General features: G+C 54.9%; 1 protein-coding gene across 1 annotated transcript; it reads left to right on the top strand.

Moving 5' to 3' along the window:
* The first annotated feature begins 2,072 nt into the window (after positions 1-2,072).
* RPS6KA4 (ribosomal protein S6 kinase A4) lies at positions 2,073-16,239 on the top strand. The gene is made up of 17 exons (XM_020903279.2): positions 2,073-2,252; positions 2,357-2,428; positions 3,117-3,335; positions 3,413-3,528; positions 4,317-4,424; positions 4,639-4,719; positions 4,793-4,896; positions 4,992-5,142; positions 7,907-8,071; positions 11,110-11,238; positions 11,383-11,516; positions 11,613-11,706; positions 13,760-13,933; positions 14,013-14,207; positions 14,522-14,681; positions 14,866-15,029; positions 15,292-16,239. The coding sequence occupies exons 1-17, from the start codon at positions 2,198-2,200 to the stop codon at positions 15,484-15,486; spliced, it is 2,316 nt and encodes a 771-aa protein (XP_020758938.1). The 5' UTR covers positions 2,073-2,197; the 3' UTR covers positions 15,487-16,239.
* Positions 16,240-21,103: the final 4,864 nt, after the last annotated feature.

Genomic DNA, 21,103 nt, shown 5'->3' on the forward strand with positions numbered 1-21,103 from the left:
CAGCTCCCTGCTGGGGCTCTGCCCTGCGGCCCTCACCGAGGAGAAAGTCCCTGGGGAAACTCCCAGCAGAGGGAGGCAGGCAGGAGTGGGCAAGAGCGCCCCCTGCCCGGCCTAGGAGGGGGGCCAAGGACCATTCCCTGGGGACTGTGACCTGGTTCCATTTCTGAACCTTGGCTCAGACGTGAGGGACAGGAGAATAAAGCCGGGATGCGACCACTGACTGCGCTGTGTCTACCGGCCACGTCCAGGAGCCACTCGGTGCCAGGGACATGGGGCCTGGTGTTCTCTGCTGACAGGGGCCTGGTGGCTGTTGGCTTCCTTGCCCTGTGTGGGGCAGCAAAGGGCTTTCCTCACGGGAGGGGCCGGTTGGGCTGGCGGGGATATCCCAGCTCTGGGAGGCTCTGAGTAGCCAGCAGTGGGTGGGGGTCTGGGTCTCGGGTCCTGAGTGTGGGGCAGTGAAATACCCAGAGGGCCCCCCCACCCCGCCCCCTGCACCCTCTTCTGTCCTTTTACTGCTTCCTGCCTCCTCATCTCTCATCTCCACCTCTTTGGGGCTGAGCCCCTCCCCAGGGAGTTTACAGCCTGCGGGGGGTGGGGTGGAGGGGGGCACTATTGCGGAGCTGGGAAGGATGTTGGGGTCTCTGACCAGGGCCTCTCGGATGACTGACGCCGGGGAGGGGAGCAATTAGGCTGGGCGATAGGATGACAGGACGTGAGTCAGGGCACCTGGGGCCACCCAGAGTAGGGTGGGGCTGCACGGCTGAGGTGAGGCCGCCTGAATCTGGGGGTGGCAAGAGCCGGGAGGGGTAGCCAGGTCTGCCTCCCCAGGGTGACCTACTGTAGCCTGACTCACTGGGTTTCCACAACGCTCCCCTTGGGGATCACCCACCGCTCTGCCCTCCTCTCAGACTGAGTTTCTGAGGTTGGTGGCATGGGAGTGGACCCCTGCCCTGGCCTCTAGAGGGGCTGAGCAGCTGGAAGCCCTCTCCCATACGGCCTCTGGGTGGGCACTCTGATGGCCGCCCCACGGTCGGTGGCCCCTGTCAGCTGTCAGGGAGGGAGATGAGGCTCTGGAGGACCAGCCGGGCAGGGGTGCTGAGTCTGATGGCGGGGAGGCCATCTCTATGTGGCTCTGACACCCCTTTTTGGGGTCCACTCTGTACCAGGCTTGGGGACGACAGGGGGCAAAACCACACCCTAACCACTGGACCACCAGGGAGTTCCCTGAGGTGCTTTTAAAGGCCTGATCGCTCCAGAGAGATTCGGTCAGAAAACGGGCTGCCCATCCCTGCTGGAGGTCGGGCTGGGTGCCCTCTTAGTGCCCCCTGTAAGCACCCTCATGGGTAGGGGGAGCCCAGAGAGAAGGCCCGGCCCTCAGGGTGCCTGCCCCTACCCAGGCCTCCCCTGCAAAGGCAAGTCCGCAGGGAAGAGGGCTTCGCTGGCGGCCGAGGATACAGACAGGAAGCTGGGCTGGGCCACGTGGCTTCTGGGACCCTCCTAGCCCGCCCAGCACCAAGAGCAAAGAGCCACACTGAGTGAGGCGTGCGGGGCTGGGGCTGTGCAGGATGAGGTGGCCTGTGGCCTCCCGCTGCTCATCCGTCAAGGGGACTGACAGATCCCCTCCCCTATTTGCTGCAGTCAAGATGTGATCAAGAAGAACCAGGCAAGAGGGTTGTGATCTGTTTGAAGTTCCTCACTTTCACTGGTGGCTAAGAATTGGACAGAGCTGCCTGGCTGCCTTGGCGAGGAAGGTGGCTCTAAAGCACCGGAGTGGGACTCCCACCCCCTTGGGGCACAGCCTGCGGTGGACTTACCGCCCTGGGGCCGATACCTGGCTGGGGAGTGTCCGCCCCACAGAGGCTCCGGCTTATCCACAGACCCCAGGCATGGCTCCCAAGGGGGACTCCCGGGTCCCCAGGAGGGTCGCCCGGGGTCCCAGAGCGCACACTCCTGGCGGCAGCCCCCTGCGCCCGCGGGAGACCGGACCGCCCCCCCGCGCGCCCACCCGCAGCCCGGGCGCTGTCACGTTCCAGCGCCTGACTCAGGCCGCGCGGGGCGGGGAGCCGGGAGGCGGCGCCGGCGCCCGCCTCGGCCCCGGAGGCGGCACCAGGAAGCTCCCGCCCCGGCCGGAGCCGCCATGTAACCGGCGCCGCCCGCCCCGGAGCCGAGCCGCGCGGGCCCCAGCGACCCGCCGGCCATGGGGGACGAGGACGAGGACGAGGGCTGTGCCGTGGAGCTGCAGATCACCGAAGGTGGGGCAGGGGGTGGCCCGGGGTGCCGGCCGGGTGATGGCTGGCCCTGCCGGCCGGGGAGGATTCATGCACTGGCTGGGTTCATTTGCCCCCTGTGCCCACAGCCAACCTGACGGGGCACGAGGAGAAGGTAGGCGTGGAGAACTTCCAGCTGCTCAAGGTGCTGGGCACGGGAGGTGAGGACCCCTATCCACCGGCAAGTGCCCTCCCCCCGCAGGGTGCTCTGGGCCTGCTGCGCGGGCACACCCGCCTGGGTTGGGCCAGGCCACCAGCAATGCCCCCCACCCTCTCCCGGCATAGCCCGCCTTGCCTGCTTGGCCCTGCCCTGCCGGGGTTGGCATGCCCACTCCCAGGGCTGCTCCACATTGAGCAAGGTCCTCCCCGGATGTGCCAACACTCTTGGGGGCTTGCAGCCCACCCCGTGTGATTTCACAGCTCCCCGCACCTTGCGAGATATGAGAGCCGCCTTCTTCCACTTTGCAAACTGCCCACCTCGGGGCTGACTGTCCTTCCTCTGCCTGCCCGCCCCTCTGCGTCCCCTCCCTGGCTTTGCATCCTCTAGACCTTCCCCAGGTCTGCACACACCCCGCCCCCACCCTGTGCTGCAGGCCTCCGGGGAGTTGCGTGCCCCCACCCCACCCAGTCTGGTTTGCACATCCCCTCCCTAGGTTTGCTGAGCACCCTCCCGGGGGTGTGCACGTCTTTGCCTTAGAAAGCGCTGCCAGCTTTATGCACATCTGCCTCTCGCCCCAGCTCCTTCCCCCACCTTGCACACCCTCCTGGGTGGGGGCGTCACTACCCCCCCACCTTTGCACCCACCCTTCTGCTCATGGCCTACCTTCCGCCCACTCGCTGCCCCCACAGCCTACGGGAAGGTGTTCCTGGTGCGGAAGGCAGGCGGGCACGACGCGGGCAAGCTGTATGCCATGAAGGTGCTGCGCAAGGCAGCCTTGGTGCAGCGTGCCAAGACACAGGAGCACACACGCACCGAGCGCTCCGTGCTGGAGCTGGTGCGCCAGGCACCCTTCCTGGTCACGCTGCACTACGCCTTCCAGACTGACGCCAAGCTGCACCTCATCCTGGGTAAGGGCAGGCCCTGTGGGGGCAGGTGGGGCCACCCGTGGGGGCCGCTTCCCAACGTCCACTGCCACCCCCTCCAGACTATGTGAACGGCGGCGAGATGTTCACCCACCTCTACCAGCGCCAGTACTTCAAGGAGGCCGAGGTGCGCGTGTATGGGGGTGAGATCGTGCTGGCGCTGGAGCACCTGCATAAGGTGGGTGAGGACCCGGCCACCTGGCCATGGCCCTGGGGACCAGGTCCCTGCCTCCGGAGGGGCCTGTGAACCTGGCTGCCTCGGGCTTCCTGGGAGGGGGTGGCCATAGGGTGAGGTGAGGGGGGGACTGGATCCACTTCCCCTAGCCTCCTGGGAGGAAGGCCTGGGTGCTGCCTGCTGGGGTCTCCTCCACTGGCGCCTCCTCGAGGGGGCTTTCCTCTCACGGGGAACTCTCACAGGCTGCTTCCTGGGGCCACGTTCACAGAACTTCCTCAAATGGAGACCTCACGCCTTGGTTCCCAGAGCCGTTGTGATTCGGGGCTCCTCACACGGCTTTCCTCCCGGGGGCCTCTCCGCGGTGTTTCTCCGCCCCTTCCATGCTTTTTGGAAATTGACTGACTGATGGCGGTGCTGGGTCTTCATTCCTGCACTCGGGGGCTGCTCTTGGTTGCAGAGCTCAGGGTTCTCGTTGCGGTGGCTTCTCTTGCTGTGGACTCAGCAGTTGCGGCCCACGGGCTTAGTTGCTCCACGGCATGTGGCACCTTCCAGGACCAGGGCTGGAAGCCGTGTCCCCTGTATTGGCAGGAGGATTCTTAACGACTGGGCCACAAGGCCCCTACGCTGGTGCATCTTAAATGGCTTCTCCTGTCCCATGGCCCCGGCTCATCCTGCCCCCCACCCCACTGGAGAGCCCCTGCCCCAGGGCTCTGGTGCGGAACAGGAGCTGTAGGAGCGGGCGGTGGGGGTGTTGGGGGAGGTACCCTCAGCGCCCTCTTCCCTCCTGCCAGCTGGGCATCATCTACCGAGATCTGAAGCTGGAGAATGTGCTTCTGGACTCCGAGGGCCATATTGTCCTCACCGACTTTGGGCTTAGCAAGGAGTTCCTGACAGAGGAGGTGAGTGAAGGGAGGTCTCAGCCTCCTGAGTCCCCCATGCAGGGCTTCCCATCCTGGCTCCAGCTTCACGCCTGGCTCTGCATTTCTGGGGGGGTGCAGTAGCTCTGCCTTTGGGAAGTTCCCACTGCTCCAACTCTCACAAGTCCGGCGAGTCTTACTCTGGGCCATGGTGGGGGGCTGCTGGGTGCCCAAATGGGTCCTCTTGTCCTCCCAGAAAGAGCGGACCTTCTCCTTCTGCGGCACCATCGAGTACATGGCCCCTGAAATCATCCGCAGCAAGTCGGGCCACGGCAAGGTGGGTTGGCCCGGGAGTGGGGTGGGGTGAGGTGGGGGTGGCTGCAGGCCCTCACCCTGGCTCTGCCCAGCAGGCTGTAGACTGGTGGAGCCTTGGCATCCTGCTCTTCGAGCTGCTGACAGGGGCCTCACCCTTCACCCTGGAGGGCGAGAGGAACACGCAGGCAGAGGTGTCTCGGTGAGCAGAGCTGGAAGCAGAGGGCGGCCGAGGAGCCTGGGCAGGGCTGGAGGGGGGGGGCTCGCTGCCCCTGACGCCCCCCCCAATCCTCCCAGACGGATCCTGAAGTGCTCCCCTCCCTTCCCCCCCCGGATCGGGCCAGTGGCACAGGACCTACTGCAGCGGCTACTCTGCAAGGACCCCAGGAAGCGACTGGGTGCAGGACCCCAGGGGGCACAGGAAGTTAAGGACCACCCCTTCTTCCAGGTGAGGCTCCTGGCTCACCCCCATAGCTCTCTACACACACCGGGGCTGGGCTACTGCTCTGGGTTGGGGGACACTGGAGGGGTGGTCTGAGACTGGACAGTTGCACTTGATTTAGAAAACTTTGCAAGAAAATAAAGCAGGCTTGTCTTCTCATTCATCTCTATTAAAATTTGCCCTCGTGGGAAAGAATTCTAGGTTCATTGCCTGGCAGGACTGGCAGGGACTGGAGAATGGACTTTTCATTGGACAATTCAGAGAAGCAAGGTGATCTGCCAGAGATCACACAGTACAAATGTAGAGCTGGGAACAGACCCCAGGTCTACTGTCGGCCCCAGTCTCATGACTGTTAGCATCCACTCAGGGTTTTGGTCTTTGTACCTGTATAGTGTGTGTGCCTATACTTCAGATGGATGTGTCTGAATCAGCCACGTGGGATTTGTCCTAAGCAACTTGCATGCTGGTTAGGGTGCAGTGCAGAGTGAATTCTGTCCTTGTGAGCCCTCGCTGGTTTGTGCACTGTGTGTGGCCAGAGTCATTGCATAGCATGTGTGCATGCTCAGTTGCTCCGTCATGTCCCACTCTTTGCGACCCCCTGGACTGGAGCCCACCAGGCTTCTCTGTCCATGGGAGTGGGCTGCCATTTCCTACTCCAGGGGATCTTCCCAACCCAAGGATTGAACCCACGTCTCCTGCATTAACAGGCAGATTCTTTACCACTGAGCCACCTGGGAAGCCCCCGTTGCCTAGCAGGACCCTGTAACAGTGACTGTGTCTTGGCCCCTTGCTTGCATAATTTCATGTAAGCCTCAGAACCAACCTGATTATCCTTATCTTCACAGACAAGGAAACAGGTTCAGAAAAAGTGAAAGTGAAAGTTGCTCAGTCCTGTTTGACTCTTTGCGACCTCATGGTCAGAGAGGTTAGGTAATTTGCCCAAGATCACTGAGCGAAGTGACAGAGCTCAGGTCTAGGTGGCCTGAAGGCCCATGCTCTAAAGTGTCATGTTCTGTTTACATGTGGGTATTAAATTTGCCTTGTCTGATGTAGTAACAAAAGCATCCATTTTGGGCACTTACTGTGGGCTGGGCACCCAGTTACCTTTGCTATGAATACCACCTCCTTGGATCTTCCCAGCAAGTACTGCCTGGAAGGGCCCTCAGAGAAGCTTTCTCAAACAGGAGTCTTAAGTGTCCACGGTGAAGGTGTTCCATTATGGGCAGAGTGACTGAGCAGTGTCAGTTTCCTTAAGTGAATTCCTCAGCCCACCCTGAGTGCATCCTGGGCCCTGGGTGCTTGGGAGCAGGTGAACCAGTTGTCAGACTAGAGAGCGCCCGCCCCTGCCCAGGTCTTTTGAGGCCTGATGCTATTTTCCCTTCTCTTGAGACAACCTCTTTGCTGATAGCAATGCTGAGGTCCCTGGTGCCAGAACTGGGGCCTTTAAGCCCAAGCCATGCCTCTAGGCTGCATGTGACAAAAACTGCACTGAAGATGGTGATATCTGTGGAATAGAGTCTGGCTTCTAAGAACAGAGATTGGAATGAATGGTAGACTAAAAAAGATAGAGATCTATCTGTCTGTCTGTCTGTCTGCCTGTTTATCTATCTACATAAAAGAAATCCAGAGGTCAGCAGTCTAGGGCTGCTATGGTGTCGTCAAGGAGCCAAGCTTGATTTTTTCTTTTTAAATGCTTCTTCATTTTTAGCATGTAGCCTCCATTCCCATGGCTTTCCGGGTGGCGCTAGTGGTAAGGAGCCCATCTGTCAATGCAGGAGACATAAGAGATGCGGGTTCAATCCCTAGGTCAGGAAGATCCCCTGGAGGAGGGCATGGCAGTCCACTCCAGTATTTTTGCCTGGAGAATCCCGTGGATAGGGGAGCCTAGTGAGCTATAGTCCGTGGGGTCACAAGGGTTTGACATGCCTGAGCAACTAACACTACACTACAGCCTGCATTCCCAAGGTTGCCTCCTGGTATCAAAATGACTGCTAGTCCTCTTGCTGTCTAGGTTGCTCTGTAGGTGGGAAGCATGAGGAAGAAGGAGGGAAGGGCAAAAAGGGTACTTAACAACTGGTCACCCTCCTTTTCAGGCTCTTTCTCTGGATTCCTCCCTCATAATTTTTGCTTACAAGTAATTGGTCACTGCTAACTGTAAGGAAGTTTGTAAAATACTATTTTTTAGTTTGTACATTGGTTCCTGAAATAAAACAGGGGCTATAGTCCTAAGAATGACAGAGAGAATGGGTGTTGGACAGGCAAAAAGAACAAGCTATGCCATACTAGTTTAAACATAAAAAGGAATGTTTTAGCTACCATAAATGAAAAGTCAGGAAAAACGGTCTAATTTCAGGCAAGGATGGATCCAGGTGCTGAATCTATATTATTAGGAATTTCTTACTTTGTCTCTTGCTTCTGCTTTTCTGCCTGGGCCTTTCATCACTAGACACTGAGGGGACCACAGCAGTTCCAGACCCATATCCTCCAAGATTTAAGTCCAGTAGAAGAAAGAGCTTTTTTTTTGCATACCAGTTCTATTAAAAGTCTGAGAATTGGCTGAGTGTGGTGGAGGGTGGTTCTCCAAGGGAAACAGGGATCCTGTTATCAGAGGAAGGGAAACAGAAGCTGGGGAGGCAGGAAGAACAGCCCTGCACACAAGTGCCAGGGAGACCTTTGCCTCACTGAGGAGTTGCCCAGTGAGAGTGGCCCGACTGGACAGTGTTTCCACTTCCTGCCCTTTGATCCCTTATCTTTCATTCCTTTTCTCCAGGGTCTGGACTGGGCTGCTCTGGCTGCTAGGAAGATTCCAGCCCCATTCCGACCCCAGATCCGCTCAGAGCTGGATGTGGGCAACTTTGCAGAGGAATTTACCCGACTGGAGCCTGTCTACTCACCCCCTGGCAGCCCCCCACCTGGGGACCCTCGCATCTTCCAGGTGAGTGAGAGCTCATGGAACCACAGATACAGGGGAAGTGGGGTGCTGCTGCCAGCCTCAGCCTCAGCTGACCTGTGGACACTACATAGCCCTGTGTCCTGAGGGGGACTCAGCATCTCCCTTGCTCTCCATTCATGACGAACTTTGAATTGTCAGTCATCAAGACTGCCTTGGCAGGACACATCTTTGAATTTCCTGGTTTATCTTGAAATTTCATGTCGATTTTCCTTCTCCGTCATCTCTCTTTATTGTTAGGTAAAACTATTGTTTTAAGGGGACACCTAGGAAGAGATGCTTTGTTTATACTGTGGCATACCATATCACATTCCTGGGGCACAGGCCCCCTCTACCCAGTTTTAGAAGCTTAGGCCTGTTGGACAAATCCAAGCTCCTTTGCTTGGTATACAAGGCCTTGCATGATGTGGTCTTTTTTTTTTTTAACTTTTTCTTTTATATTGGAATATAGCCGAATAACAATGTTGTGATAGTTTCAGGTGGACAGCAAAGGGACTCAACCATACATATGCATGTTTCCATTCTCCCCCAAACTCCCCTCCCATCCAGGCTGCCACCTAACATTGAGCAGAGTTCCCGGTGCTATACAGTAGGTCCTTGTTAGTTATCCATTTTAAATATAGCAGTATATACATGTCGATTTTAAACTCCCTTGTTGTTGCTCAGTTGTTAAATCGTGTCTGACTCTTTGCAACTCCATGGACTGCAGCACACTAGGCTTCCCTATCCTCCACTATCTCCTGCAGTTTGCTCAAACTCATGTCCGTTGAGTTGGTGATACCATTCATTCTCTGTTGCCCCCTTCTCCTCCTGCCTTCAATCTTGCTCAGCATCAGAATCTTTTCTAACAAGTCGGCTCCTCTTCGCATCAGGGGCCCAAAGTATTGGAGGTTCAGCTTCAGCATCAGTCCTTCCAATCAATTTTCTTTAGGATTGACTGGTTTGATCTTCCTGCTGTCCAGAGGACTCTCAAGAGTCTTCTCCAGCACCACAGTTTGAAAGTATCAATTCTTTTGTGTTCAGCCTTCCTTATGGTCCAGCTCTCACATCTGTACATGACTACTGGAAAAACCATAGCTCTGACTATATGGACCTTTGTCAGCAAAGTGATGTCTCTGCTTTTAATACGCTGTCTAGGTTTGTCATAGGTTTTCTTCCAAGGAGCAAGCGTCTGTTAATTTCATGGCTGCAGTCACCATCTGCAGTGATTTTGGAGTCCAAGAAAATGAAATCTGCCACTGTTTCCATATTTTCCCCATTTATTTTCCATGAAGTGATGGGACCAGATGCCATGATCTTAGTTTTCTGAACGTTGATTTTTAAGCCAGTTTTTTCATTCTCCTCTTTTACCTTTATCAAGCGGCTCTTTAGTTCCTCTTTTCTTTCTGCCATTAGGGTGATATCATCCGCATATCTGACGTTGTTGATATTTCGCCATGCAATCTTGATTCCAGCTTTTGATTCATCCAGCCTGGCATTTTGCATGATGTGCTCTGCATATAAGTTAAATAAACAGGGTGACAATAAATAGCCTTGACGTACTCCTTTCCCAATTTTGACCCAGCCCGTTGTTCTGTGTCTGGTTTTCCCTAACTATCCCTTCCCTTCCCGGTCCCCCCGCCCCCCCCCCCCCCCCCCACCTGGTAATCAGAAGTTCATTCACTAAGTCTGTGAGTCTGTTTCTGTTATGTAAATCAGTTCATTTGTATATGATGTTGGTCTTTGCTCAGTACTCTCTGTTATTTCACCTGGTGCTCCAGCACCTTGGAACTTCTCAGAGGTTCCAAAACATACTTCTGTACCTTTGCACATGCAGTTTCCCCCACCTGGAGTTCTTTCCCTACAGTTGCCCACCTGGCAAAATTCAAGCCTCGTTGTCCAGCGCTGCCCTGTGAGAAGACTTCCCTGCTCCTCTGGCCCTAGGTTGCCTTTTTCTTGGGCACCAGCCCTCTGAAGACAAAACCTCCTTCTGAGCAGTTTGTCAGGTTGTATACTAACACTGACGGAGACCACCTCGCCTGGTCTGAAACTCTCAGAGGGCAGGGACTATGTGTTTAATTTCTGTGTCCCTAGGTCCAGCTTGGGGTCATGGCTGGGTAGGACGCAGTCCATAAATAGTAAATAATAGGCCAGTATCAACTATGGATGGATCAGTCCCCTCTGTGAAGCTCTCACAAGTGACAGCTCTGTGCTTGAATATCCCTCGATCTACTGGGATCTATCTTTGATCTCACAGTCCTAATGAGCAAGTTTTCTTGCTAATTGATGGTTACTTTCTTTTTTTTTTTTTTTGATGGTTACTTTCATTCATTCATTTAATGATTCAAAAATATGTACTGAGTGCCTTCAAAGTGCCAGGCACTGACTTGGGTACTGGGGACATATCAACAAACTTAATAGACAAAAATCCCACCTGTGTGCATCCTAGTTAGGACTGCATATGGTGGCGCTGTGTTTTTAGGAGAAAACAACACATCCTTAAAATTACCCTTGAGAATTCCTTGAATTGCCAGGACATGGATCCTTAGGAAAGGCAAAATAATTAACTTTGGTTTCTCTTTACATTTCCTCAGTAGCCCCCCTTGTAGAGGAGGCCAAAGTTTGATTTGAAAGTAATAAAGACTTTTTGTCCTGCGTGGGTAGAGCTGAATTCTCCTAAGCTAAGCATGTATGATACCAGGCCATAGTTCTTTCATTCATTCAGCCCATCATATTCTGGGCCATTACATTGTGCCAGATGATGGCCTTGGCACTTGGGGGACCACTGTGACGAGAAAGGTGGAGTCCCAGACTGCTGAGGGGATAGACATGGTTCCAAGGGATCACAGACCAAGGTGGAATAAAAATGTCCACAACAGCCTGTGTACATTGAGATGCAAAAGCAACACCCCCAACTCCCTACTGCAGGGTCTTTCCTCTGCCCCCTGCCCTCCTTCCGGCTGGGTCTGGGCCTTCAGGGTCTCCTTCTGCACCTCCAGCCCCCGGATGCCCATCCAGCCCTGACAACCCCCCTCCTCCACCAGGGATACTCCTTCGTGGCGCCATCCATCTTGTTTGATCGCAACAACGCGGTGATGACCGATGTGCTGGAAGCGTCTGGCGCTGGAGACCGGCCCGGCCCGGCGGCGTTGGCCAGGAGCGTCATGATGCAGGTGGATCGGGCCAGGGTGGGGAGAAGTGGGCGTGGGGACTCCAGACCTGTCTTCACCAGGCGCACACGGAGCCTCTCTGAGGTGGGGCGTGGCATAGCCGCAAGGCTCCGGCTACGACCTCTGACGCTTATCCTTCGCCCCCAGGACTCGCCCTTCTTCCAGCAGTACGAACTGGACCTGCGGGAACCCGCGTTGGGCCAGGGTAGTTTCTCCGTGTGCCGCCGCTGCCGCCAGCTACAGAGCGGCCAAGAGTTCGCGGTCAAGATCCTCAGTCGCAGGTGGGCGGGCCCGGGGTGGGCGGAGTCCGGCAGAGCGGACTCGGGGAGGGTGGGGCCGGAGGTCGGCTCATCTGACCCCGCCTGCCCTGCACCCAGGCTGGAGGAGAACACGCAGCGTGAAGTGGCTGCCCTGCGGCTGTGCCAGTCGCATCCCAACGTGGTGAAGCTGCACGAAGTGCATCACGACCAGGTGACGCCTTCCTGGGCTGGGGCGGAGCGCAGGGGTGCTGGAGGCTGCCCGAGGAGGGCGGGGAGGGGGCGGGGAGGCGGGCAGGAGGCGGGGCCTGAGCACGCCGTGGGAGGGGCCTGAGGACCTGGAGGTGAGGGAGGCGGGATTATGGTAGCTCAGCAGGTAAAGGAGTTGCATCAATTCAAGAGATTCCTGGGTCGGGAAGTTTCCTTGGAGAAAGGACAGGCTACTCCAGCGTTCTTGGGCTCCCCTGGTGGCTCAGACGGTAAAGAATCCACCTGCAATGTGGGAGACCTGGGTTTGATTCCTGGGTTGGGAAGATCCCCTGGAAGAGGGCATCCCACTCCAGTATTCCTGCCTGGAGAATCCCCATGGACAGAGGAGCCTGGCGGGCTACAGGCTACATATGTATAAAGAGTCAGACACGACTGAGGGACTAAGCACCTAGGAGGGCCTGAGGACCCGAAGGCGGATGTGGGAATGGACAAGGGAACAGGGCAGGGGGACGATTTTTGCGTGTGGGTTTTAAGGTGGCCACAGCAGTTTGTTGTGTGGATCACAACAAATTGGAAAATTCTTAAAGAGTTGGGAGTACCAAACCACCTTACCTGCCTCCTGAGAAATCTGTATGCAGGTCAAGAAACAACAGTTAGAATCGGACATGGAACAACGGACTGGTTCCAGATTGCGAAAGGAGTACATCAAAGCTATATATTGTCACCCTGTTTATTTAACTTATATGCAGAATACATCATGCAAAATGTGGGCTGGATGAAGCACAACCTGGAATCAAGATTGCTGGGAGAAATATCAATAATAACCTCAGATATGCAGATGACACCACCCTTATGGTAGAAAGAGAAGACCTGAGGAGCCTCTTGATGAAAGTGAGAGAGAAGAGTGAAAAAAGCAGGCTTAAAACTCAACATTAAAAAAAAAAAACCTCAACATTAAAAAAATGAAGATCATGGCATCGGGTCCCATCACTTCATGGCACATAGATGGGGGAACAATGGATACAGTGACAGACTTTATTTTCTTGGGCTCCAAAATCACTGCAGATGGTGACTGCAGCCATGAAATTAACAGATGCTTGCTCCTTGGAAGAAAAGCTATGACAAACCTAGACAGCATATTAAAAAGCAGACATTAGTTTGCCGACAAAGGTCCATCTAGTCAAAGCTATGGTTTTTCCAGTAGTCATGTATGGATGTGAGAAAAAGCTGAGTGCTGAAGAGTTGATGCTTTTGAACTGTGGTGTTGGAGAAGACTCTTGAGAGTCCCTTGGACTGCAAGGAGATCAAACCAGTCAATCCTAAAGGAAATCAATCCTGAATATTCATTGTAAAGACCGATGCTGAAGCTGAAGTTCTAATCCTTTGGCTACCTGATTCGAAGAACTGACTCATTGGAAAAAACCCTGATGCTGGTAAAGATTGAAGGCAAGGGGAGAAGGGGACGACAGAGGATGAGATGGTTGGATGGCATCACTGACTTGATGGACATGAGTTTGAGCAGACTGCAGGAGTTGGTAATGGGCAGGGAAGCCTGGAGTGCTGCAGTTCATGGGGTCGCAAAGAGTTAGACAAGACTGAGCGACTGAACTGGACTTTAAGGTGGCCAAAGGGACTGCTGCTGCTGCTAAGTCGCTTCAGTCGTGTCCAACCCTTCGCGATCCTGTGGACCGAAGCCCGCCACGTCCTCTGTCCGTAGGATTCTCCAGGCCCAAGAATACTAGAGTGGATTGCCATGCCCTCCTCCAGGGGATCTTCCGCACCCAGGGATCCAACTCGCATCTGTTACCTCCCTTGCATTGGCAGGCGGGTTCTTTACCACTAGCGCCACCTGGGAAGGAAAACAGTACGGGGTAGAACCGCGAGTCCTAAGGTGGTTCTTAGAGGGTGGGGTGGGGGGGTGGTAGTCTTGAGATCAGGGTTGAACGTGGAAGGCGCCTGAAACTGGGGGCGGGGCTCGATGGTGACCTCGGGGCGGGATCTGGCGGGCGGGTGGGGTCTCGGTAGGCGGTGACCCCGGCCCGTCGCGCTGCCCGCAGCTGCACACGTACCTGGTCCTGGAGCTGCTGCAGGGCGGGGAGCTACTGGAGCACATCCGCAAGAAGCGGCACTTCAGCGAGTCCGAGGCGAGCCAGATCCTGCGCAGCCTCGTGTCGGCAGTGAGCTTCATGCACGAGGAGGCGGGCGTAGTGCACCGCGACCTGAAGCCCGAGGTGAGCGCGGGGGCTCAGCGCACCGGGAGGGCCTCACGCGGAGGGCCTGGTTCTGACGGCCGCCTCGCCACCCTCGTAGAACATCCTGTACGCCGATGACACGCCCGGGGCCCCGGTGAAGATCATCGACTTCGGGTTCGCGCGCCTGCGCCCGCAAAGCCCTGCAGGGCCCATGCAGACGCCCTGCTTCACGCTGCAGTACGCGGCCCCCGAACTGCTGGCCCAGCAGGGCTACGACGAGTCCTGCGACCTCTGGAGCCTCGGCGTCATTCTGGTATGGGACGGCATCTCTGAGGGGATGTCAGGGTCCTCCGAGCCTGGGGACAGCAGTCCTCTTGGTGGGGGTGGCAGGATTTGGTCTGAGGCTGGGATCAGAAGATGCCCTGATACATAGGTAGGGTCGCTCTGGTACTGGGGTCTAGGCATCCTAGTTTGATGGGTAGAGTTCATCACCCACGGGCCTCAGTTGTTAGCCTCTTGGAGAGAGTGCATGGTCCTGTGGTGGGCTGAATTAGTCTCCTGGCCTCCATTGGCCCCATAGTCTGGGCTGGTCTCACTTTTCACCTGTCCCCCCGCCCCCACCCCTAGTACATGATGCTGTCGGGCCAGGTCCCCTTCCAGGGGGCCTCAGGCCAAGGCGGGCAGAGCCAGGCGGCGGAGATCATGTGCAAGATCCGCGAGGGGCGCTTCTCTCTTGACGGGGAGGCCTGGGAAGGCGTGTCTGAGGAAGCCAAGGAGCTGGTCCGAGGTGCGGAGCTGGAGGTCACAGGTTATGGTTGAGGAGGGGGAGGCCATGGGGTCATGATGGAGCAAGGAGTGCCCCCGGGTCAGGTGTCCCGGTGGGGGGCTTGTCAGGGAGGAGAGTGGGGCTGCCTTCTCTGGGGTGCAGCCTCTACTCGAGGTCCGCTAACGCTGCCCCGCCCCGCCTCCAGGGCTCCTGACTGTGGATCCCGCCAAGCGGCTGAAGCTCGAGGGGCTGCGGGGCAGCTCATGGCTGCAGGACGGCAGCGCGCGCTCCTCGCCTCCGCTGCGGACGCCGGACGTGCTGGAGTCCTCGGGGTCAGCTGTGCGCTCTGGGCTCAACGCCACCTTCATGGTGAGGGGCGGGGCCTTCGGGGCGGGGCCTGAGCCTGGGGGCGGGGCCTCCGGAAGGCGACTCTGCGGAGTCCTGCCAGGTTGAGGTCCGTGGAGTCCAGACCCGTGACCTGCCGGGGCCCTGAGCTTCTGAGAGGCTGTGGAGGCTAAAGACCTGTTGGACCTGACCTAGTGGGATGGGAAGGAGGGCCTGGGACGGGGCCAAAGCCGGGATCTGGAAGTCGAGGCCAGGCCGGTGGGACTTACCCTTTACTTTCCGCCAGGCGTTCAACAGGGGCAAACGCGAGGGTTTCTTCCTGAAGAGTGTGGAAAACGCGCCGCTGGCGAAGCGGCGGAAACAGAAGCTACGGAGCGCCGCCACGTCCCGCCGCGTCTCGCCCGCGCCCGCCGCCCCGGGCCGGGCCCCGGCTGCCAAGGGAGGCCCCCGACGAGCCAATGGCCCCCTACCCCCCTCCTAGCCCCTGCCCTTGTGATCCCCGCCTCCCCTATCTTGTCTGTGATCTAGGAGGCCGGCTCACTGCCTCCTGCATTGGCGCCGCCCCCTCCCCAGGATTGTTACCCTTTCTCCCCCCCCCCATTCCCCCTCCCTACCCCCAGACAGAGCAGAAGTATTTTTATAAGCAGAGAATTCTTTTTTAAAAAATGTCTTACCAGATTACAGTTAGAGATGCAGGGAAGGAGGGGGCTGCTGGGGAGTGGGGTGTGGGGCCCTCTGCCAAGATGCTGTGTCATCTGGTGGAAGGCCCTTCTACCCCAAGGGGCTGCTCCGGTTGGGAAGGGCTCCTGCATTTCTAAGCACTGAGTTGCCACAGGGAGAAACTGGGACCTCTCCCCTGCCCTCCCCTGAGGACCTGCTCTTGGGAGGGGGCACCTCTCAAGCTGTCACTTTATGGGCTGTCTGTGCAATTACGTCCACCAAAGACCTGTGTTGGGGGGGAGCTCAGCGAGAGGCCCTGGGGGACCCCCTGAAGCATTTCTGCCTCACTTTTTGTCACCTGCTTCCCCCCCCATTGGGGCTAAGTTAGGAGGTAGGTGACCCTCCCTAAAAGGGGCGGCCCCCTTCTCATCCGTCCCCTCCCCTTTGGCACAGCTGCCCCTAGCTGCGGGGTGGGGCCTTGGGGGTCTGGGCTGGGCTTCCACAGTCACTGCCTCCGCCCAAACAGGCTGTGCCTTTGACTTTAAAATAAAAGTCTCCTCAGTGCTGTGTGGCACCTGTGTTTGTATGTGTGGGGGTTGTGGAGGCAGAGGTCTGGGGGCTCAATTCCAGGCACTGGGCCCTTGGGCCTCAAAGAGGAGGGACAGGGCAGACCCTCCTGGGTAAGATGATACCCTTTGTCCTTGGTGTTTTTAAACTTTATTTTTAATTGGAGGATAATTGCTTTACAATTTGTGCTGGTTTCTCTGTACAACAACGTGAATCAACCATATGTATACATATATCCCTCCCCCCCCCCCCCCCCCCCCCCGAGCCTCTCTCCTACCTTTCCCATCCTACCCCACTAGGTCATTCCAGACCACTGAGCTGAGCTCCCTGTGTTATAGAGCAGCTTTCCACTAGCTGTTTTACACGTGGTGATGTATAGATGTCAATGCTACTTTCTCAATTTTTCCCACCCTCTCCCTCCCCCACTGTGTCCACAAACCTGTTCTTTACATCTGCATTTCTATTTCTGCCCTGCAAATAGGTTCATCAGTACCATTTTTCTAGACTCCATATATACCCATTAATATATGATATTTTTCTGACTTCACTCTGTGACAGACCCTAGGTCCATTCACCTCTCTACAACTGACTCAGTTTTGTTCCTTTTTTATCACTGAGTACTATTCCACTGTATATATTTACCACAACTTCTTTATGTATTCATCTGTTGATGGACTTCTGGGTTGCTTCCATATCCTGACTAGTGCTACAGTGGACACTGGCGTACATGTGACTTTTTGAGTTATGGTTCTCTCAGGGCATATGCCCAGAGTGGGATTGCTGGGTCATATAGTAGTTTTATTCCTAATTTTTTTTTTAAAGGAATCTCCATACTGTTCTCCATAGTGGTTTTCCCACCAACAGTGCAAGAGTTTTCCCTTTTCTCCACACCCTCTCCAGCATTTATTTTTTGTAGATTTTTTTATGATGGCCATTCTAGCTGGTGTGAAGTGATTGCTTATTATGGTTTTGACTTGCAGTTCTCCCTTGGACAGCAAGGAGATCAAACCAGTCAGTCCTAAAGAAAGTCAACCCTGTATATTCATTGGAACAACTGATGCTGAAGCTAAAGCTCCAATACTTTGGCCACCTGATATGAAGAGCCGACTCACTGGAAAAGATTCCGATGTTGGGAAAGATTGAGGGCAAGAGGAGAAGGGTGGGACAGAGGATGAGATGGTTGGATGGTATCACTGACTCAATGGACATGAGTTTGAGCAAACTCCAAGAGACAGTGAAGGACAGGGAAGTCTAGCATGCTGCAGTCCATGGGGTTGCAGTGGGTTGGACATGACTTAGTGACTGAACAACAATAATAAGCAATGTTGAGCATCTTTTCATGTGTTTGTTGCCATCTGTATGTCTGTTCTTGGCTTTTGACATGAGGGTCAAACAGTCACTTTAAGTGTTTATCTGAGAGCTCTGCCATGTATCATTTAGGATTCTCCTGGTTGTAAGTAGAGGAAAACCCAACCTAAACTTGCTTCAGCAGAACAGGAGTTTTAGGCCTTTTGAACTACACAATCCAGGGGTCGCTTCAGGCAAGGCCTGAAAGTGAAAAAGTGAAAGTGAACGTATTAGTCGCTTGGTCCTCTCTGACTCTGAACCTCACACACTGTAACCTGCCAGGCTCCTCTGTCCATGGGATTCTCAGGCAAGAACACTGGAGTGGGTTGCTGTGCCTTCCTCCAGGGGATCTTCCCTACCCAGGGATTGAACTGATCGCAATGCAAACATATGATCAAGACTCAGCTTCCCAGTCTCAGCTTTTTATTCTGTGTGTGTGTGTTTTGGTGTTGCTACAGACTGGATGGCTTCCCCTTCGGCCCCAAGATGGGGGGCAGGTGCTCCAAGTTGCTACAAACTGAAATCTAGTAATAAAGGGAATCTTTATTCCCGGCAGGAATCCTGAGGTGTACTCTGATTGGATCCATGTACTCTGGGAGGTCAGAGGCTAGATCTGGGTCATGGATTCCCCTCTGCAAGCTCATGGGGAGGACCATCCTTTGGTGATCCTTAGAGAGAGGTCAGTCGGACAGGGCTTGGTGCCTGTCAGGGAGGGAGAGGAGCAGAAAAGCAGCTCATACCCCTGGCCCTGGCAGTGAACAGTGTGGTCCTCTCAGGGGGCCTGAGACTGCCCCTGTGTGATCCCTGCTGGGTGATTTGGCTGTGGGGCAGTTTGGCCTGAGCACCTCTGTGCCCCCCAGTGCAGGGCTCTTTGTCCACATGGTGCAGCTGTCCCGAGAGCCCCCGCCCGCTTGGGCTGCTTCAGGCCTTCTTTCCCCATAGTCACCCGGGGGGTCATCTCAGGGTGGACCTTTCCCCTCCTGTTCTGAAGTTTGCCCCTTAGAGAAGGAAGTAACTGGAGGCATGGGGATGGGAGCTGGGTAAAGCTGAGTGAGCCTGATGGGCAGGTGGGACCCCATGGGTGTGAATCAAGGGCCATTGGGGTGTGAGGACACCCAACTGTACCCCATCCTATGGGTCTGAAGGAGGAAGGAGGGGCCCAGGAGGAGGGCTTGGGTAGGGGAGGGGAAGGCATTCCTAATTCTGACTCTTGTTTTATGGACTGTGTGACTTGAGTAAGCCACCTAACACTCCCCAAGTTTTCCCATTTGTCAAAAGGGGGTCTTGTGACTGTTAGGATGAATCAGAGCAGTGGTCCCCAACCTTTTTGGCAGGAAAGGGGACCGATTTCGTGGAAGACAATTTTTCCATGGACCAGGGAGGGGAAGATTTCAATTTTGCCTGCTGCTCACCTCCTGCTGTGTGGCCCTGTTTCTAATCAGGCCATGGACCGGTACTGGTCCCTGGCCCAGAGGTTGGGGACCCCTGAACTAGAGAATGTGTGCAGGTGGGGTTGTTTGATCATCAGCATTTAGTGAGACTGACTGAGGTCTTCCAGTGCGCAGCGACCACACTGAACACTCTGCACAGGTGATCTTCTTGTCTCCCCACAGCTCACTGATGAAGAAAGCACCATTTCCATTCAAGAGGTGAGGAAAGTGAACCTCAGTGAAGGTCAAAAGCTTGCTCAAGGTCACTGACCTAGTTGTGCCTTCCATCCCAGTGGTCCAATTCCAGACTCCCCTCAACCATAGGAGTTCTGCAGTGAGGATGGGCTTTAATTTTACCCCAAGGCTGGATATTTGGATTGTTTAAAACTTTGTTTCTTTCATAAATGATGTGGAGACAAGTTTGTACATAAATCTGTGCATTAAAAAAATAGCTTTATTGAGGGAATTCCCCAGTGGTCCAGGGGTTAGGATTTGGTGCTTTCACTACTGGGGCCTGGATTCAATCCCTGGTCAGGGAACTATTAATAAGATCCTGCAAGTTATAAGATTTGACCAAAAAAAAAACTTTATTGAGATATAATTTTTAATTGAGATACAATTCATATACCATATTATTCACCCATTTGAGAGCACAGTTCAGTGATTTTTTTTTTTTTGACACTGGCTCATGGCTTGTGGGATCTTAGTTCCTTGACCAGGGATTGAACCCAGGCCCTGGCAGTGAAAGTGTGAAGTCCTAACCACTGGACTGCCAAGGAATTCCCTAGTGATTTTTAGAATAGTCAGAGTTGTATATCTATCACTGCAACCTAGTTTTAGGACACTTCTTTCACCTTCAAAATAAACTCTGTACCTACTGGCAGTCATTCTCCCTTTTCCCTCCATCTTCCAGCCCTAGGCAGACATCCATCTAACCTCGTTTTGTAGATTTGCCTACATACTTTGATATATGCTTTGAAATATACTTTCAAATAGCCATTCACAAATGTACTGGCATACAGTCTCAGAAGCAGGGTTTGAAAATGTCCCATTATAAGCTCATGAGCCTGGAGTGTTATCACTCAATGATAAAACCTTTGCTGCTTTGATGCATAAAAAAATAGTCAGTTACCTTCAGTTTCCTTACCCTTCATTTCGCACAACTCACAGTCACCCTAAGAAAGAGGTCTTTCTAGCCTCATTTCTTGGGACTCAGGATGGGAGTAAGCCCAAGGAGGGAGCCTGTTGGATGGAAAGTGCTGGGGCTCAGAGGCATGGGCAGCTTTGGTTTGAGTCCTGCCTCCGCCCCCTGTAGTCAGGGAGTCAGCAGGGCAGACAGGAGACTTGGACGGTAGTCAGGACAGGGTGTGAGCCAGCGGAGTGGGCGGGGAGAGGGCGGCCGAGGCAGAGAGGTGGGGAGCCCAAAGGCAAGGGATCAAGGCCTGCGGTCTGGCAGCCTGCTTCTGCACCTTGACTTTGGCCTTGACTTTGGCTTCTGACCAGGTCAGCCTTATGTGGAGGTTCTCTTTCTAGAGAGCTAGAAGGGCTGGCCTTTCTACACTGGACCTCTAATTCCATTCTTTTTCTATATTTACAGGGAAGCCTGGTGTGCTGCAGTTCATGGGGTCGCAAAGAGTCGGACATATCTTTAGCGACTGAACAATTTATTTGGCTGCTCCAGGTCTTGATTGAGGCACTCGGTTCTTGCGTCGTGGGTATGGGCTTTTCTCTAGTTGTGGCACATGGGCTTAGCTGCCCCAGGCTTAGTTGTCTCATGACATGTGGTATCTGAGTTACCCGACCAGGGATTGAACTCTCGTCCCCTGCACTGGAAGGAGGATTCTTAACCACTGGGCCACCTGGGAAGTCCCCTAGTTTCATGTTTCACTCTTATATGGCCTCAGAGGGCAAGCTTGAGCTCCCAGTTCTGTTAAAATCCTGATGCCTCTGAGAAGGCCTGGGAGCCCATAAGTGTTCACCTCCTTCCAAGTTACTGTTAATCAACAGCTGGTAGAACTGAAGTTGGGATGCCGGCTTTTAGTCTGTGCCCCACACGCACCATTTGACCCCTCCTTAGGTTCCTTGCATCTCTCA

This window comes from Odocoileus virginianus, chromosome 28 (assembly GCF_023699985.2).
Source record: "Odocoileus virginianus isolate 20LAN1187 ecotype Illinois chromosome 28, Ovbor_1.2, whole genome shotgun sequence".
Taxonomy (NCBI): domain Eukaryota; kingdom Metazoa; phylum Chordata; class Mammalia; order Artiodactyla; family Cervidae; genus Odocoileus; species Odocoileus virginianus.